Source organism: Genypterus blacodes, unplaced genomic scaffold (assembly GCF_046128005.1).
Source record: "Genypterus blacodes isolate CSIRO-AG114 ecotype Tasmania unplaced genomic scaffold, CSIRO-AGI_Gbla_v1 ptg000058l_1, whole genome shotgun sequence".
In the NCBI taxonomy this organism is placed as follows: domain Eukaryota; kingdom Metazoa; phylum Chordata; class Actinopteri; order Ophidiiformes; family Ophidiidae; genus Genypterus; species Genypterus blacodes.
The window spans coordinates 5535380-5551972 of NW_027466870.1; the positions used below are offsets into that span (position 1 = coordinate 5535380).

At 45.2% G+C, this 16593-nt stretch overlaps 1 protein-coding gene across 1 annotated transcript; it reads right to left on the reverse strand.

Annotated features, from left to right (window-relative positions):
- Positions 1-1980: 1980 nt before the first annotated feature.
- On the reverse strand, positions 1981-10599 carry lhx4 (LIM homeobox 4). The gene is made up of 6 exons (XM_076153644.1): positions 10447-10599; positions 7187-7358; positions 5292-5494; positions 4605-4759; positions 4322-4493; positions 1981-3641 (listed from the first exon to the last, which is right to left on the reverse strand). Exons 1-6 carry the CDS (start codon positions 10523-10525, stop codon positions 3253-3255), a joined length of 1170 nt encoding a protein of 389 aa, XP_076009759.1. The 5' UTR covers positions 10526-10599; the 3' UTR covers positions 1981-3252.
- Between the last annotated feature and the right edge of the window lie 5994 nt (positions 10600-16593).

The following is a 16593-nucleotide window of genomic DNA, read 5'->3' on the forward strand; positions in this document are numbered from 1 at the left end:
CCTCCTTTGGTTACCTGTCATCTATCTCACATCTGCAGCCACGTTCCCGTGGAGGGGGGAAAGACCGCGTCTCACATTAAGGCAGCATCCAGCCCGCAACCTTGAGGATGTCATTGAGAGGCCTCTGTGTGACTCCGGCACGTCTTTAAGACTCACTCCGTCATCCTGCGGATCATTGTTCACTGCAGGGAGGAAGAGGGAGTCGTTTGGGGAGAAAAATGCCCTGTCTTGATGCCGCAAGATTGACTTTCAAGCCCAACTGAGTCCGATCTATTTTGCATGTTAATTTATTCCCTTTTGCATCGGATGGAAAAAAAACTGTTTCCTTCAGGAAGTTTGTAATAAAAGCCCGGCGATCGATGATAATGGCATTTGTGCTTGTGTTTGTCATCTTCGCAAAAGCAACAGTGGTGGAGTTTCCACAGATTTATTTGTATACTAGTGCTGTAAGTGGCGTGTAAATTATCCTAACTGTCCGTGTGGCTCTTTATCTTTGTAAGGCAGCACTATTAGAGCCTATCCATTAATGCCCGTACCCAGCCAATCAATGCCTGAATAAAAATCAGCTCAATTTGTGGTGTTTTATGCAAACGTGCAAACTGTAACCAGGCTGACTGTTTGCTTTTTGTTTTTATAATGCAACAGGAATGGCAAAAACACAAAGGAATCGATAACACTTAAGTTTGGGTTAGGTTGGCCCGCTCTCAGACAAATGCTGCACTTTGTTGCATACAAATGAGTTTCATATAGATGTACGCTACGGTGTAATTTCATTATAATACCGCTCATAGTTAGGCTGCACCATAGCTGTTCTAATAACCCGGCTAGGACACCAAAGGCTGAGCAAGCGCACACACAGAAAACACACTAACAGCCCATTTAGCAGCCTGATATATTGACATATAAACTAACTGCCTGCATATGGGCCATAGTCCCTCTTTGCCTGACCACAAAGTGTATTCGCCCATATTTCACAAAGCAGTCTGCAGCAGCTCAGGGATTAAGGAGAGATTTGACGCCACAATCTGTCGCCGTTTCTCTTTATTAATCAGAGGATCAGCGGAACAACAGCCCAGCCCAGCGCGGCCCGCCCGCTTCTCTCTTTGTTTTATGTTTATTTTCTCCTCTTTTTCTCCCTCTCTCTCTCTTCATGTATCTTTCGTGTCACACCCCCTCCACTCCGAGGCCGAGAGGAAAGCGGCATCAATCACTGTTAACTGACTGACCACTGTCTGTTGGTGGTACTAAATGGATCTCCACAATTGAATAGAGGCCTAAGTGTGTGGTAAATGCTCTCAATGGGTAAATGAATTTGCGGGTTAACTCTCTCTAAGAGCGTTTAGATAAGGCAAAAATAATAAAAACACCTAGAATAGATATTTTTCTTGGGAGTATCTACACTGGAGCGTTCACCACTGCAGCCGCTTTAAAGACAAACACAACCCAAAGGTAACCCAAAGACAATTCCGCTTTATTTTCCTCATATAGATTTGACTGTACACAGTTCATACCATTACACAGAAGGCATAAATGAATAAATTCAGTGCTCTCTTTTACATCTTTTTCAAAGACACATGGCAATAATAATAAATAGCTCATGAAACAAGACGATCAACACGTTTTTCAAACTGTACAAAATTTACAACAATTAAGATGGAAACTTCTGAGGCAACACAGACTTAACAAAATGTGTGTGTGTGTGTGTGTATGTGTGTGTGTATGCAGTCGTGTTTTTTTTGTTGATTTGCTTTCTGGTTCCCAGGTCAGGATGCTGTTGTCACTCGGTAAAAAAAAAGGAGTTGGCAAATTTGTTTTGATAAAGATAATGAAGATGATTCTGTGGATAAGGTTAGGATTGTTTTTTTTTTCTTCTTTCATAATATAAAACAAGAAGAGGGCTGGAGCTTCCTGTGTTCCTCAAACAGTTCTTCGCACCTTCCTGCTTGGCTGGAAACGTTGGCCCGCAAAGTAGGGACACACTGTGTGTGTGTGTGTGTGTGTCTGTGTGTGTGTGTGTGTGTGTGTCTGTGTGTGTGTGGTAATCCTGGCGGGAGAAGAGGCTGACCAAGCTAAAGCTCTGCTGGATTCAGTAGATTACTAAGGAAAGCCTGGATCAGACAACTGAAGCTACCCAGGGGAATTCTTAATACTTGTTGGTATATCTGATGTCAGTATTTTGTGTTCTTCTCTGAGTGGTGGACTTCTCCTCCTAATACGCCTGTGCATTCAAAACAAATAAATTAATAAAGGTGTCTGATACATTACTAGGACGGTTTAAGTTACATTTCTTCACCTGGTCTGTCTGGATTCCCAGGGTGAGTTTGAACACTGCCTCACGTCCGCTCTCAGACAGACGCACACACACCAGACCAAGTCAAGCACCTATAAGTATAGAAGAGAGACCTGCTGAGTAGCAAACGCCGTTCACCCTCACTCAAACAGAGGAAACATCAGCTTCTAAAGACGGACGGACAGACAGACGGACAGACAGACCAAAGGCCACCTACTTCCTAACAACGTTTACAAAACATTAGCATTGGGGGGTTCAAAATTCACACTTGTGCCACTGTTCTTGTAAATTCCTGCTCCTGGTGAAACACTGCGTTTTGCCTTGTGCCTATGTCTCTCCTCTCTCTCTCCCTCTTTCTCTCCCTCTCTCTCTCTCCTCTCTCTCCCTCTCTCTCTGTCCGTACGCGTAGAAAAAGGAGAGGAGAGGAGAGTAAAGTGCAATGCCAATGTTAAAGGCTTTGAGATGGTCAGGCAGAAGGTCCTACTCTCTATGGATCAGAAGCATGCAGGTGCCTCCTGGCGTCTACAGAGGGACTCTGGTCTAGATTGTAGCCATGACATCATAGCTGTCAGTTGGGGGGAGGTGGTGACGTGATCTGTATTCTGAGAGGGGGGGGTGGAGACACTTTGACCTCCCCTCCCCCCCTGTGAGCATAATCCTTCAACTTCATGATGGAAACTACAAGTCCAGTCTGAATTTGATGAGGTGAGACAACAAAACAAACTCAGCCGATAACAAAAACGGTATGAAACAGCGTTTAAGACTGGACGTTTTGTTTTTTTGCTCCAGTCGTCTCACTGAGCAGGGAGGTGTTCTTCACTGCTGTCCTCCCGTAAAGCGACAGGACCACACGTCTTCCTCCTTCTTCTTCTTCCTCTTCACCCCAAATCATAACAGTCTCGCAGGGTGACGGATCATGAGGTTTTGTGAGTCTGTTTCGGCCTTTTTGTCCCCCGTTTCGCTCAGAACTGGGAATGGTCCATTTCGTCCAGCCAGGAGGCGGGGCTGGTGGGGAAGTCGGGGTATCCTGTACTGCTACCTGTGGAAAGGTCTGAGGTGGGCCCGCCCGCCATGGCCCGGAGAGCCTGTCCCACCCCTCCAGGACCCCCCTGTGCCACTAGACTGTCCATGTTGAAGCCCAGGTTGTTTAGGAGAGGGGTGTGGCCCGGCAGGGAGGCGATGGAGGAGGGCGACTGAGGGAGGCCGTAGGGACTTCCCGCCCGGATGTCGTGGTACGGCTGCCCCGCCGCGTCTAAAGAGAAGCCGCCGTTCAGCACCGCGCTGTTGGTCACGTCGCCCACGCTCCCGTAGAGCCCGTTGGTGTGGCCCAGGTCGGACAGCACCTGGTCGTCTGCGGAGGAGACAGAGAGACAAGGACACTCAGCATTCAGACACAACAACATTTACCTAGCTGTTCTTTACCAAGCGAGATTCATCACGACGTCAATACGCAGATCTCATGCAGCTGAGTGAGCCAATCAGGACTTTGGTGAGTATTTGAGTTGAAAGGAAGCGTTCCTCTACACAAAACTGTGTGTGCTGCAATTACTGCAAAAATATTTGTGTCCCTGTCAGTCTCTCTCCTGGGTGGCAGCGATAACAACAATGCCCCAGAGCACTTTGCCTCTAATTGACTAAAAGCCTCTCGTGCCTTATAGAGTTTCTGTCACCAAGTTTTCATTTCTCATAAAAAGGGGCCTTCTGTTTAACAGTGTCTTGAAGGCTTTTACGACGGACCAAAACGGGCTTCCCGAACATTAAATAACAATATTAAAAAGAAAAGAGACAGGGATATCTTGAATGTCGTTGACTAAGCGTCTTTCTTTCTCTCTCTCTCTCTCTCTCTCTCTTTCTCTTTTCTGGGAAGCTCTGTCATTACGAGGTTTGTGCCCATGTGGCGGCGGTGTGAGGGAAATATCAAACAAAGGCGCCATTTTGGATTTGCCTGAGGACGACGCAGCAGCAGCTTGTTGGCTCCCTTTATCACATCAGCACCAAAACATGTGTCGTTTGTTAGAGACGCCACGTTACCTCTGAAGCTCAGCTCACTGTCGCTGAGTCCCGCGTCGTCGGCCGAGCTCTCCTTCTCCACTTTAGCTCCGCCCCTGTTGCGTTTGACACTCTTATAAAACTGAGACCAGCGGTGTCGACCCGCGTCCTTCTTCAGTCGCTTCTCCTTTGCTCGTCTGTTCTGAAACCACACCTGAAAAAGACAATAATAACAATAAACATAAGCGAGGGGGAGCAGGGTTTAGATGGTGCTCAGGTCAGAAACAAAGGTGAGTGAACAAAGAGATGAGAGTGAAGTCTCTACCTGCACCACCCTCATGTCCAGCCCTGTCTCAGAGGACAGCTGCTCTCTGACGTGGCGGGCCGGCTTGGGCGAGTTCTTGTAGGCACTTTTGAGGGTCTCCAGCTGCTTGGCTGTGATGGTGGTCCTTGGTCGCTTGGTCCCCGCCTCCGAATCATCTGAAAACACCATTACATGTGTGACTTGACTTCCTCTGTCATTTGTCACATGGCTGTAACAGGCAGTTTCCCATCCACCCCACCCAACCCACTGGCCTTGCGTGGGGAATATGTGTGTTAAATGAAGTGAATGAGCACGTATGGAAGTGTATTATTGTCCTTGTGCAACTATCCCACTGCCACAGCAGAGAACATAAATCTCCTCCCGGCTCAGAGTGCCAGAGGAATGGAGTTATTGGGGCGCCGCCATATAAGAGCATTGCCTCACTTTACATAATCAATCCGAGATGCATGGAAATCTCCAAAGAGAGGCAGGCAGAGAAGCAAAGGAAATATGGCTTCACACAGCACACACACACACCCAGACAACCAAACAACACACTCGCTGTGAATGGCTGCACCAAGCCAGAGGCGGTCAGCAGAAGCATTTAGCTGATAATACACAACATCAACCAGAGGGAAAGTCTCATATTTCCCGCTTATTCAAACATTATCTTTGATATTTGGGCCCAAAGCGGACACACACTCTTACCGTTCTGTTTGGCCGTCTCATAATCCACCTTGCACACCAGCCTCCCGTCCTCCATGAGGTAAAACTCGTCCCCGGTGGCGAGCTGCCGGCTGCACATGATGCAGGCAAAGCAGTGGAGGTGATAAACAAAGTCCTGGGCCTTCCTCACGACCTGCGTGGGGGGGATCCCCTGCTGGCACGACGCACATTTCGTCCCAAAACGCCTGCGGGTGAAGAACAGGAACAGAGCTGCTATTAGAGCACACAGGAGCACAACCACTTCCTGTTTATAGCCACTGATGACCACAGTGAGACAGGTAAAGATTAAAATTTCACACACGGGACAGTTTTTGTCTTCATCTGCAGCGCCCAGAGTAACGGCACAGTGTGTGTATTAGCAGTAACTCCAGCTGTTGTAGAGAGAAAAATCAGCACTGGAATGCATTTCTGTTAACGATAGACCTGTCCTCAGGGTGATGGATGGAGAGGATCAATGCAGCGTGTGTGTGTGTGTGTGTGTGTGTGTGTGTGTGTGTGTGTGTGTGTGTGTGTGTGTGTGTGTGTGAGTGAGAGAGAGTCTACATGTGCATGTTTGCATGTTTATGTGTTTGAAGCAGATGAAGTACTGCCAGGAGCATGGAGGAGGAGGAGGAAGAGGAGGAGGAGGAGGGAGGGGGAGGAGGTGTGCTCACAGTAAACACACCCTGAGGAGGACCAATAAAAGAGTGACTCAGGAGAGGCTCTAAATCACACACACTCCAGCCACAGAAATAAAACAGAGCAAGGTGAAGCTCCCAAATCACTGCTGGGAAACATACAGCAGTGTGTCGGCCTGTCTGTGTTATTTGTGTGTGTTTCATTGTGAATGTGTACGTGTGTGTGTGCTGCCGCTCTACATCCCGTCCCCATCACACACAGGGGTGTCCAGCAGAGACTCAGTCCCCAGGGCCGGGCTAATACAGTTAGCTCCCAGTGAGACTCTGTGAGCTCTGGAGGTCTCGTTCAAGCTCGGAGCATTAAAACCTTTCAAACGTGATTTAGTCAAAAAGCCCGGAGCCTGGATCTGCTGATCCTGGGCCGGATCAAAGTCAAACTTAATTTTCTGCTTTAATGCCTCAGAAATCCAATCCGCAAGAAAGAAAGAAAGAAAGAAAGAAAGAAAGAAAGAAAGAAAGAAAGGGGGGGAACATTTCGTGTACGTTACAGACCTGCCTTCTAAAAATGTGAATTATGTGAATTATGAAGGCAAATTATGAATCCAGTCAGCACATATGGTAATATTCAGAGATAAATAATCCAGCACGGTGACTCGAGCAGAGTAACGCCTGAATAATGACGTCCATTTATAACGGAGCAGCAGACTGATGCCTCATACAAAGTACTAATTATAATAGGAGGAATACATAGATATATAATGAATTCATGCGTTTATGAATTTTCCCAGTCTCAGTGTGTTGATGTTTCGTTGTGGAAATCCAACAGAACTCAAAACGCTATTTAGATGAGACGTATTTTCAAAATAAGAGATCTTGACTTGACGGGAGAAATAAGAACAAAAATACTTTTTGTAATGATGAGAAGTAAAATAAGCGCAGATTTGTCTGTCGAGCAATAACGGAACACAGATTCATGCTGATTTAATCATATTTCGCTTTCAGGAATTATTCCAGTGAAGCCGAGCACAATATCCGACATTTAAAAAAAATAAAGGATGTGGCTGAATTCCATTTCTATACTAGAAATGTCTAAAAAAAAAAGTGAAATATTCCTCTTATTTTGGATTTCATTATAGGACAAACTCCGATATTAGTTTGGCGAGGCAACAAACTAATATCTGGATCAGAATGGTGTTTTTGAAGCAGAGTGTGTGTGTGTGTGTGTGTGTGTGCGTGTGTGCGTGTGAGCTGTGTCCTTACTTGAAGAAGTCCTCTTTGCAGTACACGCTGCCTGCCCGGGAGAAGCATTTGTCCGCCAGAGGAGTGTGACAGTCGGCACACTTCAGGCACTTGGAGTGCCAGTGTCTGTCCAGCACCTTCAGGATGAACTTATCCAGGATGTGCTGACTGCAGCCGGCACACTGAGGGATCTCTGAACACACACACACAAACAACACAAGGTCACAATCTACAACAAGTGCAGCGGAGGATTTATTCACTCTGACAAAAGGTCAAACAAACACTGGTACTCAGGAAAACAGCGACCGATAAACTCATCTAGATTCTCCAGATTTCTCTAATTTTTATTTGTTTCTTTATTCTTATTTTTTTGCGGATATTGGATTTAAAGGTGGATGTTTCTCTACATAAACCCATGATATTTACTGTATTTACTGATTAAGCTTAAATCATCTTTTAAAGCTACAATATTATGGAATTAAAAGTAATTTTTAAATTTCATGGATATTTTAAAATGTTTCTTTGTTACATGATCAGATCTTACAGTCTTATTATTGGCGCCTTCCTGCTGCTAAACACTGCGCCGTTTCTCCCTGCAGATGTTCGCGCAGCTGAAAGTGAAGCTGCGCGACTCTTTGGGACAAACGCATCGATTTTTTTCTCTTTCTTAATTAAATTGTCCGCTTGTGTCCTCGTGGAGCCTCGGGAGCGCTCGGCTCGCTTTACGGCGCAGACTCGCACTTCCGCTTCACCTCACACCTCCAGAGCTGCGCGTCAATCTGCTCCAGACCGGAGGGAATTTGATTTGTATGTATAATAATTTAAAAAAATACAATTAAAATAATAAAAACAATAATAGTAATATAAAAATAATGTATATTCATTCATATCTCCATTTCCTGCTCGGACACACTGAACTGCACATTTTACACCGGAAATATAAATTCATAAAGCAGTGTCAAGTCAAACGTTACTCCAAAATGTACATCTTCATCTCCGTGGTGATGAGGACGATGATGATGATTGATAAATCCCACAGCTCAGTCTGTTTTAATTGCTACTGCCGTGAGTATTATAAAGAGAACATTTAGTTTTTTATTTACATTGAAATGAACTGGTACTCGGTGAATAAATGTTTGATTATTGAGGAGAGACCGAGAAATCTGCTTTTGCATCATATTTAGATCAAAACCACAGTTTTACGCTTTAAACCCCCATGAGATTGAAACAGTCAAACGGGCGTGATATTCAACTATTAATGGCGAAGAAACGTGATTAAACACAGCATTAAACGAACACACACACACACACACTTTCTTCTTGGTACTGTCTATTTACAAGAACCGAGCCTCATCACATCATCTGGTCCAAACAGATGTGTACATAAACATGCACAGAGGTTTAAAATGATTCCTGATATTTTCTGTTATTTTGCTTTGATTCCGAAAAATACAAAATTGTATATGCGTTTAAATCTTCTATTGTTCAGGAGTAAAATACACCTTTAGACCGATGTAATGTTTTGCTGAAGAATGAGAAACTACTTTGTAGAATAAATGCAGCATGAAAACCTCACATCTGAATCAATACAGCAACATTCCTGCACACACACAGCTCAAGACACAAGCAGAGGGAATAAAGAGGAAGCTCATCTGAATTATTCTGAGTGCCTGAACAAATGATGATGGTGGTGGTGGTGATGATGATGATGATGCGTTTTAAATATTTGGAGGAACGCGTGGGACCTGAGCGGGGTCGTGTGTAAAGAGAGAGGTGGTGCTGAAAGGAAAGCAGCAAGCTCTTGGCAACTACAAGCAGAGGTCCAGTGTGTGTGTGTGTGTGTGTGTGTGTGTGTGTGTGTGTGTGTGTGTGTGTGTGTGTGTGTGTGTGTGTGTGTGTGTGTGTGTGTGTGTAAGAGAGAGTGAAAGTGAGAGTGAGAGAGAGAGAGTAAAACTCGTGTGCTCAGCAGGAGGGCTTCTTCTTCTTCTCCTTCCTCATATCTACATGTGCTGCCTTCACGGGCAGATTCAAACCAACGCGTTTGCTGTCCACATAATGCAGAGGCGTTCAAGGTCCAGACTATAATGTTCCATATATGTGATGGGTTTGATGTAATTGAGCAGATCACAATCCGCGATCCAACATTTAAACTCCTCATAATAATCCAGATTTAAATGAATGAAAGGATGAATGAGTGAGTGAGTAGCAGGATATTCATCCCATCTTAATCTGCCTCGATTAATAAAATTAAAGAGCATAAACCGAGCACACACGTAGGCTGTTTTCACTCAGTGGGGCCAGAACATGAACTCCAGGCGCCACATGGCCTCTTTTAGTTTCTGCAGAACAAATCAACCTATTTTGTATTATTATTGTATAAATTAGAAGCCAGGCTCGTGAAAATAATCGCACCAAATGTTGATAAATCCCAGGTAATAATTCACAGGTAATAATTCGTCCCTGAGGTTTCATTAACACGGATAATCTCCCATAACATCCAATTTTATTCTGGATTATATCTCTTTTTGACACGGATCCTGTTTAGACTGGGCCCATCTGTAGCATTGGAATAATTAGGTCAGTGTAGAAATGTATCCAATTCCACTTTGTATCTTGATTGCACCATCAGATTATAAAGGGCCTGGCACGGATTAACGCGCTGAGGAGATAAAGAGCAGATGCGCCAATGGAGGAGGAGGAGGAAGAGGAAGAAGAAGAAGAGGAGCAATTCTCGCCTTCAAATGTGGAGAAAACGCGACGAGATGAAGATAAAAAATAATCTTACATTCCCTAAATTATGAAGATAATAACGATTATACCGGATTAATAATCTCCCTGCAGGTGAATATAAAATGTGTGTGTGTGCGGGTGTGTGTGTGCAGATGTGTAAAGTGTAGCAGGCGTGTTTCACTGACCCACTAACGAGTGTCAGTCAAAGTCAGTGTGTGTTTGTCTGATGGGCGATGACAACAGCCTGTCTGATCTCTGGACCGTGCAGCCTCGTTTACAAATTAACAGCTGATGAAGATGAGGACGGCAGGATGAAGAGGACCAGACCGGATGTTATAGAAAAGTGCTGGCTTGAAATAAGAAATAATAAAGATCAATAAAGATAAATTGGACATTCTGTGCACGCGTTGGAGAACGAGTCGCAGATCGGTGGTCGGTAAATGTGACCGGAGCTGCTTGTTCTTCTGCTTCTCCTCCTCTCCTTCCTCCAGCCAACATGCAGGCTCCAGATTAGACCATGACACACACACAGGAGGGTATAAAGCTCTTACGTTGCAATGGCACTCCGAGGATCTCCGGTAAACTCTTTACAGGACTCTCTGTCGGTAGGACCGCCGCACTTTGCATCATCTTGATCCAAACGCCTGCACATACACCCGCAACACGGTGGGCGCACTCCCCCGTCCTGTCTTAAGGAGAAAAAGTAGGAGGAGAATGATGGTGGTGGTGGTGGTGGTGGTGATGCTTCACCCGCGGCCTTCTCCGCTCTCGCTGGCGTCCTCACACTCGATCCCCCCCGTTGTGTGCTCCTCTATTCCTCGGATGTTGTCCGTGCCGTGCCGAGCTGTTTTGGAGTGGAGGAGACCAGGCAGCGCGCTCCATTCAGCGCTGCGGAGAGCGGGGGGTGGGACGGGACGGCGCGAGAGTGACGTCACCGCGCCACAGGCCAGCCGGGGGGCCAATGGGAGCGCAGGAAGAGGAGGGCCCCCCGGGGCGGAAAGCGTCCCCCATAGGGCGAGAGAGAGAGAGAGAGAGAGAGAGAGAGAGAGAGCGGAGGAGCCCCCGTGAGCTCGACGGGAAAATGTCTCCAGAGAGGCGGGACCTGTTTCATCCCCCCTCCTCCTCTTCCTCCCGAGGAGACCATAAATAGCTCACACTGCAGTGGCCCCCATGAAGGAACCCCGGGCCAGCCAGGGGGAAGAGGAGGAAGAGGAGGAGGGAGGTTCCAGAGAAAAACGGGACGCTTTGCTTTCACTTTTATTCCTCTTTTAAGATAAGGAACGATGATAAAGACAAAATGAATGTCCCCGTAAGAGCAGGGTGGGGGGGGGGGGGCATATCCCTCACACACACCCTCACACACACACGCATGCTCCTCCAGACCAAATCCAAAGCGTTGCAAATGGTGATGGAGATGATCAGCAGGTGCTTTGTGATACGGAACACGTTTCTGTCCAATCAAAACAGACGATTCACATTTACCCCGTTTTCCTCCATGTTTGTTACGATCCACGAGTCTGAAGAGCGCGAGACTCAGCTGTCACTATCACACACGTGGATCCACATATTGGTGTGGTAATGACTCAAGTCCCACCGTGTCGTGATGTTATTTGACGTGTGTGTGTGTGTGTGTGTGTGTGTGTGTGTGTGTGTGTGTGTGTGTGTGTGTGAGAGAGAGAGAGAGATAGGTTGACAGCACCTGGACCCGTGTGAGCCGCGGTTCGCCTCCGTGCAGCAGGATCGGGAGCTCAGGCCGCACAGCCCCGCTGACACTCCTCATTTCGGGGCTACAGCGTGAGCTCGCTCCGCCGGAGAAGAGACTCCCCCTGGAGGGTTGCTGGTTCAAGCTAGATGAACTCAATCTTCGCTTCCAATTTACTTCAAGTGCGGAAAGAGACACACATACACACACACTGAAACACACACTGACACAGATAGACACACACACAGACAGTGGCGTTTTCTGCTGCTGCATGAGCCTCAACTAACAATGCCTCCATCAACAATTAGTCTCCATCTTCAGGTCCCACTGGCCTGCTGAGTGTCTCTCTCTCTCTCTCTCTCTCTCTCTCTCTCTCTCTCTCTCTCTCTCTCTCACACACACACACACACACACACACACACACACACACACACACACACTTATTGTAAGATGAATATTCGATTTTATGGCTGGTGTAAAAAATAATTAAGTGAATCCTAAATATTTTTTCTTCTGGCTAAATAATGATAATAATAATAATAATAATAACGCCATTTTGCCGGCTCTATTATTTCGTGCAAACCTTCAGAAAATGTATAGAACATTGATGTTTGTTGTGGCAAAAAAAATCTTAAAAATGACATAAAATTGGAATTTAATTTGAATTAAATCCTGAATAACTGGGATGAAATGTGGTAAACAAAGCAGGATGATGTTGGAATCTTGTGCTATCCCGCAGTAAGGGTTGTGAGCGAGTTTTCCTCTCGGGCCATTATGCAGATTCGGGGCTGTAATATTCTTCCCGTATCTTGTTTTAAAATATGGACTGTTTATTCTCTTGTCGCTCAGCTCGTGCATGGAAGCACAATCCCATAAGCCGTTTGCCTGTGTGGTTAATGTTTCAAACGTCATTTAGTAAAATGAAAACGCACATCAAGCTGATTAAAAAAGGAGGCTGGGATATTACGGGAATTTTCATCCAACGGGGCAAAAAAGCTATAAGTCTCCAGACCAGGTGTCCATCCGTCCATCCATCCATCCATCCATCCATCCGTGTGTGTGTGTGTGTGTGTGTGTGTGTGTGTGTGTGTGCGTGGCAGGGGAGTCATCTCGTCTTACTTTATTTTCATTATACACTTTTCCCCTCAAGATCATTCAATTTATTCAACTATTCAATTACTCTGATTGCTGGTATCGAGGCCCCTTTAGCTGCTTTTGAATACAATGCAGATAAAAATGCTCTTAACCTGTCAGCAAAGGCCAACGCCATTAGAATAATTGACCGATGTGAAACACGCAGAGAGAAAGAGAAGAAGAAGAGGAAGGTAAGCCAGCGCACATCTGGTTCACCAAATGTGAAACCAAACCGGAAAACCAACAAGCCACATCTGAATCTGCATGGGGGAACCTCTGGAAGGGCACGTGCGGTCATAGTTAAAGGGTTAAAACAAACCATACAGTAAGAAGAATGGGTGGATTGATCATAATAGTCAGATAAATAAATGCCTCCAGGTTGTTCAGGTGACTATAATCTTTGTCCCGAGTGCCTCCATAGCACTCGGGACTCGGGAGAAGAGAGAGGAAGCACTCGGGCCATAACTCAAGCAGAGGGCGCGTGGTTTGACCCAGACACCTCTAATTAGATCTAATATTTCAGTGCACGACTTCATTGACATCTGCGATTCACAGATCCATCTTAGTGCGCGCGAGACAGAAACACATCCACACAGAGAGAGAGAGAGAGGGTTAATGCAGGTGTGTGTGTGTGTGAGAGTGTGTGAGTGTGTGTAGCAATATGTCATGATGATCTGATGTCTTAAAAATGATATAAACTGAATTCATATTTTTTTCATACATATGGGTTCATTTTTTTACACACACACACACACACACACACACACACACACACACACACACACAAATATATACAGTATATATCAAATGAGTGCAAAAGTAATATATTTACAAAAACATAAAAATAAGAATCCCATATTAATTTTGTGTGCACGAGGTAAACAATCAGTGACCAATAAATAAAAAGCTTAATATATTAAATATGAGTTGTGCTTGTAATTGCTTTTCTTCTTTTGTGATGATAAATAGAGGTGAACGTACCTCAGCACCGCGCCGTGCAGGGAGCAGGGAGCAGTGAGCGGGTCTCCTCTCTCCTCCTCCTCCTCCTCCTCCTCTTCCTCCTCCTCTTCCTCCTCTTCGTCTTCTCCTTCATGTGGTTCATTGAGGTTTGTTCCGCAGCAGGATGAGACCCAAAGAGCAGCGGCGCAGACCCAAACACGCTCCCCCAGAATCCAGGCGTGACAGAGCGGCACCGAGCAGCAGCCAGAGCAGAGCCTGTGCTCGGTCCCGGAGCAGGAGAGGGACAGACAGAGGGACCAGAGGCAGAAAGCAGGGAGACCTCAGCACAGCGCCGAGGAAATTAAATTGCACTTGGGGGGCAAATTCTATTAGGGAATAGTTATTGTCTCCTGACAGCTCCTGTCCATTTGGGTAATTAGTAGAGGAGATTGGTTGAACAAACGGAATTTATTCCCATCAGAAATTATATTTTCCAATTCCCTGATTGAACCTGACCCTGTTATTCTGGAGGCGCTGATTGGCTCGTTTGACTCCAATTTGTTATCAAGGTTCAGCCAAGATTCCTCATGAGAAATACACTTATTATTATTATTATTGTTATTCTTCTTCTTATTATTATTATTGTTATTATTGAAACTAAAGATTCATTACATTTGCTGATGACTTGGATCCTTCCTGTAATCTGCAAAGACAACCGTAAACAAATGGCTGTAGTTCTGTAAGGTCCTGTACTGTCCGTTGCATGCATGGGAGGGAGTTAATTAAATATTATATCCCATGAAAACCATAAATATTGGTTCATTCTCATCCTCAGTAATCTAATGTGCAAATATGTCCAAATCAGAATAACACATATCCCACTGCACACAAATATACTTCCCAATTCAATGCATATAGTTAAATAAATCTTGGATGGAGTCATATATGTATTCAGAATTTTAGTCAAATCTTCATAATAATGATAATAATAATCCACTGTGGACCTCCAGAATCCTTCTGAATGCACATTAAGGGGCTCCAGGTGTAGCCCAGCTAATTCAACCCTCAATTAAATAAAAAAAAAAACAGGATGCCTTTTAATTTTATCCAAAATGTATTGCTGTGAAAATAAATAAAAAAATAAAAAAATAAATTTGGACAATTAAAATGATCAGAATGAATGTGCTGCACATTTAGCTATATAGATTTTAAAATAAGGCCTCAAAATTACCTAATATTACTGACAAATAACAGTGAATAAAATCAGAGCATTAAACGTCTAAGTTCAAGCACTTCCTCTAAGCTGTGTGAAGCCTAATTGGGAGGTGGAACAGAAGACTTAAATGTAAAAATCACATTTGTCTTGAATTCAAAATAGTTCAGTAGAGAGATCAGTACAGATGATCAAGCCTACATGCAGCTCATGGAAGAAGGTTATTGATTGTGTGAGCTTCCCCTCCCTCACATTCACACACTCTGCTGCACACAGATGGACTGAACACACACACACACACATACAACATACTGTACACCCCATCCCTGCCTCAGAGTGTGTATGTGCTGTTAGTTTGGTTAAGCAGTGTTAACCCCCCTCTCCCCCCCTCCTGTTGGCACCAGGAGCTGTTTGGGAGCGATGGCGAGCAGCACAATGAGAGAGGGGGAGGGGCCGGGGCAGTAAAATGAGATGGATCTGACCCTACTTGACTCAGGGCTCTAAAAGGCTGAATGTTGTAACTGAAAGGGATCTGTCCTATAGTTTGGATGTGATATACACCAACATCATATATTAACCTCTTTTTTTCATAATTTATTCACTCTGACCCTACACACACACACACACAAACACACACACACACAAACACACTCCTCCACCTCCCCTCTCCCTCTCCACAGCAGGAAGCTTTATAGTATTATTAAAGTCAGAAAGCCAGATGACAGAAAAATGCATCAAGCCCCTCCTGCATTTTAATATCAATGCTGGCTGGGTAATAAACATGGATGCAGGGAGCAACGGCGGAGAGGAGCGACTATAAAACGCTACATTGTCTAATTTATGGAAGACAACAACGGGGCAGCAAGGTGAGGTTTTTACCCTTCAGTCTACGCCTGCACACGACAGCCAGCGTCTAGACCGCACAGCGTTTGTTTGGGACACACACACACACATACTCACACACACACATGCACTCACACTCGCATAACTTTTGAAGGAGGCCAGTTTGATGCCTCCTTCAGTTCTGAGTCTGTTGGGAGTAGAGGATCAGCGGTTATCCTCTGAGAATCAAACACACCTGCAGCTGATGAGCTCATAGGACTCCCATGTGACCCAGAGAGTCATCTGGACCTGGAACTGCGAGAGATCTGGACTCACACCGTTTTTTACATCCGCTCAATACTCCAGAGGAGGCCGCTGGAATTTCAGGAAGTAGGGGTCTTCGCTCAAAGCACCTGGAAGGGACGAAGGGCAGGGACAGCATGATGAAGGCCAACTGCGATGAAGGCCAAAATTAAATGGAATGAAATAGTCAACAGGGATGGAATGAACATGATTCTGCTGGATTCTGAGTGAGGAGGTGCAGGTGAAGGTGTTTACCTGGAGGAAGCAGACTTTGATTTGTGCCTGACGCTCTCTCATCTCTGAAGTTTTTCTTTTAATCACTCAAAATCCCATTAGATCTGCACAAACGAGCTTAACTTGTTTTCATTTCAAGGGGCAAACAGGAATGCTTCTGCTTCTGCTTTTGAATTTGAATTCAGGCATGAAGAGGAGCGTATATAAAAAAAAAAAAAAAACTCTGAACGTGCCTGGGTTTGGATTGGGAGCCTCTGTCCTCAGTGTGAACCTCTCCCATTAGCATTGGCAAAGCTGCAGGCAGATACTGCACGGTTGCCAACTCGCTCATTATGAATCATTAGTCTGAAG

Excerpts from the sequence above, each read along its gene's own strand:
- lhx4 (XM_076153644.1), bottom strand. The coding sequence starts at position 10,525 with ATGATGCAAAGTGCGGCGGTCCTACCGACAGAGAGTCCTGTAAAGAGT. Across the intron at positions 7,359-10,446 it reads CCTCGGAGTGCCATTGCAAC|AGATCCCTCAGTGTGCCGGC; the intron begins GTAAGAGCTTTA and ends GTGTGTGTTCAG. Across the intron at positions 4,760-5,291 it reads TGAGACGGCCAAACAGAACG|ATGATTCGGAGGCGGGGACC; the intron begins GTAAGAGTGTGT and ends TGGTGTTTTCAG.